General features: G+C 44.0%; 1 protein-coding gene across 1 annotated transcript in view; it reads left to right on the top strand.

The window, feature by feature from the left end:
- Positions 1 to 1309: 1309 nt before the first annotated feature.
- The window catches only part of KCTD8 (potassium channel tetramerization domain containing 8), a 94191-nt gene continuing 85417 nt past the window's right edge, over positions 1310 to 10083 (top strand). Inside the window, exon 1 of the mRNA XM_048304882.1 lies at positions 1310 to 2219. Within this exon, the coding sequence (XP_048160839.1) occupies positions 1376 to 2219 (844 nt within the window). The 5' untranslated portion in view covers positions 1310 to 1375. The remainder of the gene's footprint in view (positions 2220 to 10083) is intronic.

The raw sequence follows: 10083 nt of genomic DNA, 5'->3' as shown, positions 1-10083 counted from the left end.
TTAAATGAAGAACAAGTTGGGCTCCTGCCTATGTGGCATAATTAATGGTTGAACTGTTAGCATTTAAAGGATTATAAAAAAACAAAGCTAAAATGTTCCCATGTATGAACTACCCAGCTTAACAGTCACGCTTAGACCTGGCACTGGTAGTCAGAGAAATGCAGTCAGGTTTAGACCTTGGTTTTCACTGGCAAATGCAATTGTACATCTCTCAGCCAATGCATGAGCACAAATCTGGGCTCTAATATATTCCAGCAGCACAGCCTGCAAATACATGCATCAGAAATCTGGATGCAGGTGAGCTGTGGCTCTCGCTAGAAACAAATAAATAAAAACTAAAACCTCTACTGCTTAAATAGAGTACAAATTGAGGTGCTTCACAGCCAAGAATCCAGACACTAATGTGTTCCAAATCAGTGTCTGTCGTCTGGATCCTAAAGGCAGCTGACTTTTTTTCTGCTCTGAATCACCCCAATTCCATAGTCAAGATAGAGAACATGTTTAGCTTCTCTGAAAATCAAGATCCCAGTGTGCCCTGCCACTGTAAAGCCTCACAACATCAAATACAGCATTTGTGTCCCACCAGGACCCATTACATTTGTGCCACCAACACAGCTGAACGCTGGTTTCTTCTGTGCCCTCAATCAAAAGTCCTCTTCACTCATATTAAAAGCATGCTGATAGAAAGAAGATGGGGGAAAATGCTGTCATATGCATCCTGCTGGATGCTACTCTTGGAAGGATGACCATCATTCTAGCACTGCAAGTGTCGACCGGAGCGACAGTGTAAGAGAGGCAGAGGCATTTGCGGGAGGCTCGGAGATTTTCATGGGGGGGAAAAAAAATAATTTCAAACCGAAGCCAGTCAGCCAAAGCGAGGGGAGGAGCCGGGCAGGGGCTTGGCTCTTCCCTGGGCCGAGCCTGGCAGCGCGGCAGCGCTTTGCCAAGTGGCAGCCGGCTCCGGCGGCCGCTCGGCCCCGAGGCCAGCGCGGCTGCGGGCCCCGCGCCCCGCCGGGCGGAGCAGGCAGGGCCGGGGGGCGCTCGGGTCGGGTCGCGCCGGGCCGGGCCAGCCCAGAGCCCAGCCCAGCCCAGCCCGTCCCGCCGCCGGGGCAGCGAGGGGACGCCCGGGCCGGGGTCCTGCCGCCCGCTGCCGCGCCGGAGGGCGGCGGAGCAGCGGCTCCGTCCAGGCGCTTCCGGGCGCGCCGGGCGGCGGGGGAAACAGGAGAAGGAGGAGAAGAAGGAGGAGGAGGAGGAGGAGAAGGAGGAGGAGGAGGAGGAGGAGGAGGAGGGAGGGAGGGAGGGAGGGAAGGAGGGGTGGAGGGAGGCCGGCTTTTTTAGGAGGGAGACCCTCCTTCGCGGCCGCCCGCTCGCAGCCATGGCTTTGAAGGAGGCGGGCGGCAGCATCCTGCCCATCAGCGATATGGTATCGGGGCCGTCGGGCTCGCCGTTCCCCGAGGTGGTGGAGCTGAATGTGGGGGGCCAGGTGTACGTGACGAGGCACTCCACGCTGCTCAGCGTCCCGGACAGCACGCTGGCCACCATGTTCTCCCCGTGCCGGGGCGGCCCGGCAGCGGCCCGGCAGCTGCCCAGGGACAGCCGGGCTCGCTTCTTCATCGACCGCGACGGCTTCCTCTTCAGGTACGTGCTGGATTACCTGCGGGACAAACAGCTGGCGCTGCCCGAGCACTTCCCCGAGAAGGAACGGCTCCTGCGGGAGGCCGAGTACTTCCAGCTGGGCGACCTGGTGAAGCTGCTGTCGCCCAAGGTCACCAAGCAGAGCTCGCTCAACGACGAGGGCTGCCAGAGCGACCTGGAGGATAGCAACTCGCAGGGCAGCAGCGACCGGCTTCAGCGGGCGGCGCTGGACAAGCGCTCGGGCTTCCTCACCGTGGGCTACCGCGGCTCCTACACCACGGTGCGGGACAACCAGGCGGACGCCAAGTTCCGCCGCGTCGCCCGCATCATGGTGTGCGGTAGGATCGCCCTGGCCAAGGAGGTCTTCGGAGAGACCCTCAACGAGAGCCGTGACCCCGACCGGCCCCCCGAGAAGTACACCTCCCGCTTTTACCTCAAATTCACCTACCTGGAACAAGCCTTCGACCGGCTCTCCGAGGCGGGCTTCCACATGGTGGCTTGCAACTCCACCGGCACCGCCGCCTTCATCAATCAGTACAGGGATGACAAGATCTGGAGCAGCTACACCGAATACATCTTCTTCAGTAAGTGCTGCCCGCGCCCCGGTGTCGTCCCCCTCGTCCCCGTCCCCGGCGGGTGCATGGCGGTGTACCCTTAAGTACAGCCGCAACCCTCAGCCCTTGCTGTCCCAAAGCAACATGTAGCTGGAGAGAGTTGGGGGCTGCCCCCTTTCCCCTCACTCCGCTCTGGCACCGCCATAGTTCAAATTTCATTTTGCGCGTTGTGGGGGAGGGACAGGACTGCCTAAAATGCCCCGTCCGGAGCTCGGCGTGGGAGTATTTCCCCACACACACTCCGTGGGGCAGCCTGGGCTGCTCCCCCCTTTCAGTGCCGAGGGGAGAGCCAGCCCCCATGTGTCGGGGTGTCCCGGGGAAAGTGTCGCTGGTTACGGATCGGGGGGCTACGGTCCCGGGGGGTGTCCCTGCCCCGCTGGGCGGGCGCGGTGCGCCGTGCGGGGCGGGCGCGGCTCCGGCTCCCTCGCGGAGGGTCGCGGTGCTCCCCGCTAGCGAGGCGGCGCAGAGATCCCCGAGCAAGGAAGGGCTTTAATATTTTATCGCTGCGTTTCCTTCAAGTGAGCGCACTGCGCCTGGGCACGGTCCCCGTGAGGGAAGGGGCAGCGAGGGCACAGCCAACTTCCCAAGGAGCAAGAAAGAGTCTGGCTCCAAGGCAGACGAAAATTGGAAAAGAGAAAATAAACCACTCCGTAGCCAGTACACAGCTCCTAAGCAACTTCACTGGTCGGCTGTGGGTAGCCTTAAAGGTTTCAGGTCACTCGCAGATAGGGAAACCGAGCGATGACGAATGAGTTTCAATCTGGCAAAGTATGTAGTGCTATGTAGGGCACTGGCTGAGCAGCGGGTTCGGGTCATGAAACCGCAGCTGGATGGAGAACACCATCCCCTGGCAGAGATTTGTCTTTGAAAGGCAGAGGCAGCCTTAAACATTACAGATGTGTTTGAGAGTCGAGCGAGCCGCTGGAAGAGAGAGGTGTTCTGTATTCACTTCTTTCTTCTCCTGCCTCTGTGCGGTCTCGAGCTCCCTGAGCAAAGAAGGGATGAACTGGCAGAGCATCTGCCTGCCTCTGTGGTGAGGTGGGAGATACAGCCTCTAACTAACTTCACTAGTAAGGCAGCTCAACAGAAGCAACCTGTTTGCCCAGCAAAACTGAACTTAGGCACAGTATTTAATAGAGGAGGGAAAGATGAATGGTTTTCTACTGGGAGGAGAAATTCATTAGTTTACATTGATGTGTATTGTATAGGTGGTGACTGCCCTTTGCTGAGCAGACTTGAGTACTCAGATCAATCTTTGAAACTGGATTAAAACAGTGTTTGAAGATTCATTGCATAACTTAACACTGGTCATATTTCAATAGGATATGTGGAAACTGAGCTCTAGAGGAGCTTCACATTCTCCTGGATGGAATTCTATCAAGTATTTTACATAATTATGAAACCTTCTTTCTCAGAAAATTTAGCATAATTATTTTCTAAATAGTAAAAATTCCTTATTGAAATAGTATGTACTGTTTGCTTAGAAATAGATTTGAAAGTGCGTAATTTTTTCTGTGCATTTGTGATGCTCATAATGTTTTGGTTATTTTTTTGTGTATATGTTGTGATGAGGTTGCTGTATAGAACAGTCCTCTAATTCACATCAGTGTTGTAAATTAATCCCCAGTGTAATACCACTGATTTATGTGGAATAATGCCAGGGAGGAACTGGATGTTGTATGTCATGATTTTTGTTTTGGTTTTTAGTCTTCAAGCTTCTGATGTTGTGAAAAGTAAAACAGTTAGTTAATTATTTAAATTGATACAGTTAACTAAAATTTATGGTTTTGCTTAATTTTTTGGGTGAGGTTTTGTTTTGTTTTACTTCTGAATGCAAAACAATGGCTAAGATAAAAGTAGGCTGAAAACATGTTAAGCATATTTTCATTTTGGTTGCTTGTTATGCATTTAGAAACCTTTTCATATAATGACTTTATACATCGTTGTATGATCAGATACATTTCTCTGAAATATAGCAAGATGGAAACAACACTTAAGAAATCACTGAAATGGGAACAGAAACATGTGAAACAGTGCCTGAAGTAAAAAATGCTTTAGATTTTTTGTTGTCTTTTTTTTAGTCTGACTAGATGTCCAATTGATGGAGACTGTTGATAAAATAACACTTTGTTATAATAATAATTATGATATGCCCTGGATGGATTGTGTGTGTGCTGTTGCCTTGCCTGACAGCTGCACAAGAATCCAGCAAAGGGAGAGCAAACCTTCAAAGCCTTAATGCTCTGCACCAGGAGTGGGAAGAGGGATCAGGGCTGGTGGTTGTAGGCTCTCCAACAGCATTAGCAAGGGCCGTGTTCCTTCCTTGCTCACAAGCAGAGCTTAATACACAAAGAAAAGAGCAGTTGCTTTTCAATTTATTCCTTGCCAAATGTCCCATGAACCCCAAAAAGGAAGCAGTTTTAGATGGGAAGTTGCTGATTTCAAGAGCTCATGTCCAACCCAGCACTGTGTCTTACAGGCAAAAAAATATCAAGACAAAAGACTTTAGGGAGCCTATTCCAGTTTTGGACAGTGCCTGAGACTTAATTTGGTGCTGGCAAAGAAGAAACCTAGTTTTATATCCCACTGGAAAAAACTATACCTGAATTTGCATTTGTTATTCACAGCATGAGCATCTGCAACCAACAGCAACTGTATTAAAATCCATAGCAGTCACATAAACTTCTTTTTCACCGTTTCTCCTGAGGACTGTGGACAATTCTGTTTCCTAGTAATGGTAGATAGGAAAATGATTGGAAACATACATGAGGATATATTCATTCTGTCCATTTTTTTAGGTCATAAGTAGTTGAATGAGTTTCTCCCCAGGACCTACTAAAGAAAGACAAAGGTTAATCTGTGGCTTGTGAAATATATTTCAGGTCTGTTTCTAGAATCTTTCAAAATCTGGTAGGTTTTTTGAGTTGAAATGATTATCACTTTTCTAAAAAATTGTAAATTACTTTATATTCTTAAACATTCTGGAAGATCAAATTCACCTGGAATACTGCATACGTATTTAACTCATTTATGAGCTGCTTAATATCTAGGGATGGATGAGTTGTTGCAGACTAATTCTGATTGGAGAACCAGAGGTTGTTTGAAACTGCTTACCAGGAAATAATGCTTCAGCCTTTGGCAACGTGTCATGACAAATACAAAACCAGACTTTCCTTCTTAGTATGTATACATCCTATAAAAGAAATATTAAGTTCTCTGCCCCCAGTAGGGCTATTGAGCTATCATATATGCAATGACAGATTAATTTGTCTACACAGTTAGTACATGGCCAGAATTTAGCCTGTACCTTGCACTGGTGGCTTAGTCCTGAAAAGTGCTCATAGACTTGTTACACATGTCCATTAAAAATCCTGTCTCTGTCTCTTAATGGTCAGTTAAAGGAGTAAACTTCTATGTCGGAGTGAAAAGGCTCTATCAGAGAGTACCACAAACTTTTTTCTTTTTGTTTTTGGTTTTTTTTTTTTGGCTCCATGCTATTAACACTCTCACCTTAGTACACGAGGATGACTTGGTTAGTGTAACATGAAATGCGTTTGCAATTTGGGAAGGATGCTCAAACTCCTCTGCTGCTTAGTTTCTCACTGCCATAGAGGATTAATTAATTACCTGTTGATATGCAATAGGTTATGGCCTTCACAAAAGTTCCTTTTAACTGGAGACAGGAGACCTTGCTTCTTCCTGTGGCTGCAAGCACTGTAACATGTCTTCTGTTAGCTGACATCTTGGAGAGAAAAGGGTGAAATTTACATGTTTAATGTTTTTTGGGGGATTTTTTTTTTGGTGGTTCATGGTATCTCTCAGTACTGTTGTGTAATGCAAGACTGCCTGTGCATGCTATCACTAGTTTTTTTCTTCTGTAGAATCTAATTGGTCCTAATGGATTTTACATTTAACATCTGCTATGCAATGTGACTTAGGGGTGTTGAGAGTATTGTGCTCAACTGAAAGCTTACTGTGCTGAACTGACATCTTTATTATAAGAAGAATACAGTAATATTTCCTGAAAACTTGACATGCTTTCTTATGTTGACACTCCTGTTTCACCTATGACAGTTTCTGTTTTCCTTTTCTCTTGTTTTTGTTTTGTCACAGGTGACATTAGCATGGATTTGTGGTGCTTATTTTCCACTTGAAATCACAGCACTCTGAGATTACATTGGATGCTGTGGAAATTGTCATAATCAAGTGATAATAATTTTGTAATCAGATGGGGAATAAGCAGTTGGAAGCAATGAAGTTTTAGGAGACAATATGGTATTTTGACAAAACAAAACCCCAAACTCAAACAAAATGATACCAGCAACCCCCCCAAAAAACCCCACCCAACAACAACAATGAAACCTAACCAACATTGTTTGTGTCACTGCATGTAAAATACTTTGAGGTGTTAGTTGCTCTGTAAGTGCCAAATCCAGTTCAGTATCCTACTGGGATAGTGAGGGGTTGGGGGGTCAGCAGATAACCCTAATCTGCTCTTTCGAGGGTAGAGTGGTGTGAGAGCCATCCTGCAAGTGGTTACTGTGACCGTGTCAAGCTGTTCTCCATGAATGGCTGCATCTTTCGTAGAGTTTTTAATATATGGAGTGTATTTGTGCTATATTTTTTAATCTGGATTAAATATATGTAAGACATTGAGGAGAAAAAGGAGACCAAGATAAAAAAGAGAACGGTATTACTTCTCCATGACACATGGAGATAAATTTGGACAATTTACTTTGAACCTGAACTAGTGCCTCAAAGAGTACAGGTGGGGCAGGATGATGTGAAGGATTAAATCAGTATCACAAGCACTGTGTAGAAAAGCTTCAGACTTCTAACAATATCACAATCTAGAAATGTTGTTTCTGACAGGACTATTGAGCAAAGCCCTTTAAAGAGATATTTTGTTGGCAGTCCTTTGGCTTTGGAAAACTGATGCAGAACTTTAGGATATTCTTTCTTATGATTCCAGCTCAACTCTTAATGCAGCTTAAAAATAAATAAATAATAGACTGATCCTTATCTTGTCATTCTTCCAAAATATATGTTCCTGAATGCAAAGGGATGAACCAAAGTGTGCAGTCATAATTACTAATATGAGACTATTATTCTTATGCTGCCACTTGATATAACATGTGATAATCTAGTCTATTGAAACTGGTATTCTGATGTTAGTCATTATTTCAACCAATAGACTTTATTTCAGCATTATTTTAAAATATGAGATTAAAAAGAACTTTGAAAAAATTTGACTTTTTAATAAATAATGAAAATAACCTGCGTTCCTCTAAAAATGGTATTAAGACACTGCTGCAGTGAAAAACTATGCCAGGAACCTCTTGATTTTTTTACACTTCAATCAAAATAAGCATAACTCAATACAATGCTTTGTGATCACATTCTATCAATTGTCTCCAGTTTCTGGTCTTACTACAATAAAATCACATTTTTAAGTATTGTGGAGCCTTTTTAATATTTAGAGCTGAGTGTTAAAAATTTTGTGTGGGATTTTAAAAATATAATCAGAGATTAACTAAGAAAATCAAGTATCCTGGATATTATATACTAGGATCAATGCCAGATAAGGAATAAGAATTGATGGAAGCAGCTCTTATTTCTGATGTCAGGAAATGGAAACACATTGGTTTTGATACTATCCCAGATTGCTACTTCTTGTGGATTACTTGGGGAAAAAAGTGACAGTGTTAGAAAAGCTGACTTTGCTGGATCTGTAGTATTTTGCAGGAAAACTGCTCCTTGGTGTCAGATCATTTCATAGATTTTCAAGGATTTATCACAGTAGTTGCAGGGAAATGTTTATTTTTCCACAGTAAGATGAGCAAATCATATTTTATTTTTTCTTTAGTGTCAACATGAAATTCTAGTTATCCACTGTTCAAGCACAGAAGTTATGCATACAAAAGCTTTCCTTTGAATATTGTTCCAGGCAGATGATTTAAAATTAAAATATTACTGCTAATAAAACATATTTTGCAATATGTTTGCTCTCTCACTATGATATGGCTGGTATTTCACTATGGCTGGTCTTCTCCTTTGTTGCAAATACCACATTCATTATACTCTGGTGAGAATTTGTGTGGCAAACAAAAATTCACAAAGTTTTGCACCAAGAGGGAGTTTAGTGATTGTCACATTATCCCATTTCCTGCCATAGTTCCACATTTTAACACAGGTCTCCAGAAAAAACTCCTCAGGCAGTTCTCTTGGAGGTCAAAAGCAAGATTCTGTGGGTGCGAGGAGAGAAGAGGCACAGGAGAGGCTCTTCCTGGTCCACCTGAACACCAGCATGGCCTGGACAACGCGGCCAGAAGCAATCAGTCATCTTCTGGTGTGTTCCCAGTTTAAGGGCAAGCTCTGAATACCCAGATGGGTCGAGAAGGAAAGTGCACGGGGTGGTGTGCATCCATCTCGCCCCGCTGGGGTCCTGAGCAGCTCAAGGCTGCTGTGGTGCTTAGTGGAGCTTGCAGCCAGCTCAGCATTGCCCTACATTGTCTCAGCAACTCGGCAGATCCTGGGTGTCACACACTGCAGGAGAGGCGAACGGCGCAGCTCTGCTCTGCATTTGCTCTCAGATTTTTCTTCAGATTTTCTGTCTCCAGTTTTGGAGTACTTTACTGCTAGAGTCATGTAAGAAGTCTGTAACAGAGTTAAGCTGGCCAGGGTCATGTTTGCACGGCTTTTTCACACTCCAGACTGGTTATTTGGTTGGTGGTTATTTGACTATGATTGAAGAAAGTTGGAGGCACAATACCAGCTAAGATCCTAACCCAACAAACTGATGTTATTTTCATATCTAAGGATGATTTTCTTTCATTTCTCCTTACAAGACCTTTATTTCTTAAAGCGTGTGGAGTACTAATGCCAGTCAAATCATAGCTCTTTTATAAACTGAGCCACTGGAAGTCCAGTGGAAAATTCTTAAAAAAAATTACTAGGCAAATTTCATTTTGCTTTAGCAAATCAAATGCTTCATGATGGATTTCCTGGGGAGGTTGTTCACTCCAGCTTGATCAAACTGCATGTTCTTTTTCAGAAGAAGTAATTTATACTCTACTTAAAACTCATATATTGAATAAACGTTAGGAGAAAAAAGTGCTATGTGTAAAATATTATCAGCAGAGATGAAGTACTTTCATTTAAAATCAAATGTATTATTTTTATTTTTTATTTTTAAGCCAATAATGGCCATTGCAAATTTAGCTTTTACCTCACATAAATTCAAGAATATTCAGTGAATTAATTCCTTTTTCTTTTGTTTTCTTTGACCTAAATGGGACTAATCATGTATATAAGGACTAACAGTGTGTGAAACTCAGAATCAAGTTCCATTCAAAATTGCAACTTCAGTGGGACTGAAGCAACAAATAGTCTTGTGCTAGTCCCTCACATAAAAGTGAAATTCAAACTACATGAGTGGTTATTTGGTTTCATAACTCTTTTTAATACACAAAATCCTGTCAAGAGTTAAGCAGTGATGAGTTGTAATTTTTATGGCAACTTTAGAAACTAATGCCATCTATTTTGGTTGCATTTTATCAGATTGTAGTAGCTAAACTTGTCATGTTTGTTACATTTTGACAGTGTAGCTTCAGAAGACATACTTAAATTAAAGAGTGCATCTTGCTGCAAGGTGCAACGTCATTCATATCATCACATCTCTAAATATTTTGGGAACTTCACCAGTAAAAACCACAGTGGTGTTAATGAGCTTCACGTTTCTAGCAACAAGCATTGAATACAATGCTTTAAAAACTTTTGTTTAAATATTATTTCTTTGTGAAATTACTTATATCTTGTCTTTCCCAGAGTTGCA

This window comes from Corvus hawaiiensis, chromosome 5 (assembly GCF_020740725.1).
Source record: "Corvus hawaiiensis isolate bCorHaw1 chromosome 5, bCorHaw1.pri.cur, whole genome shotgun sequence".
Taxonomy (NCBI): Eukaryota; Metazoa; Chordata; class Aves; order Passeriformes; family Corvidae; genus Corvus; species Corvus hawaiiensis.
The sequence above is the reverse complement of the archived record's forward strand: the minus strand, read 5'-3'. Positions and strand labels throughout refer to the sequence as shown.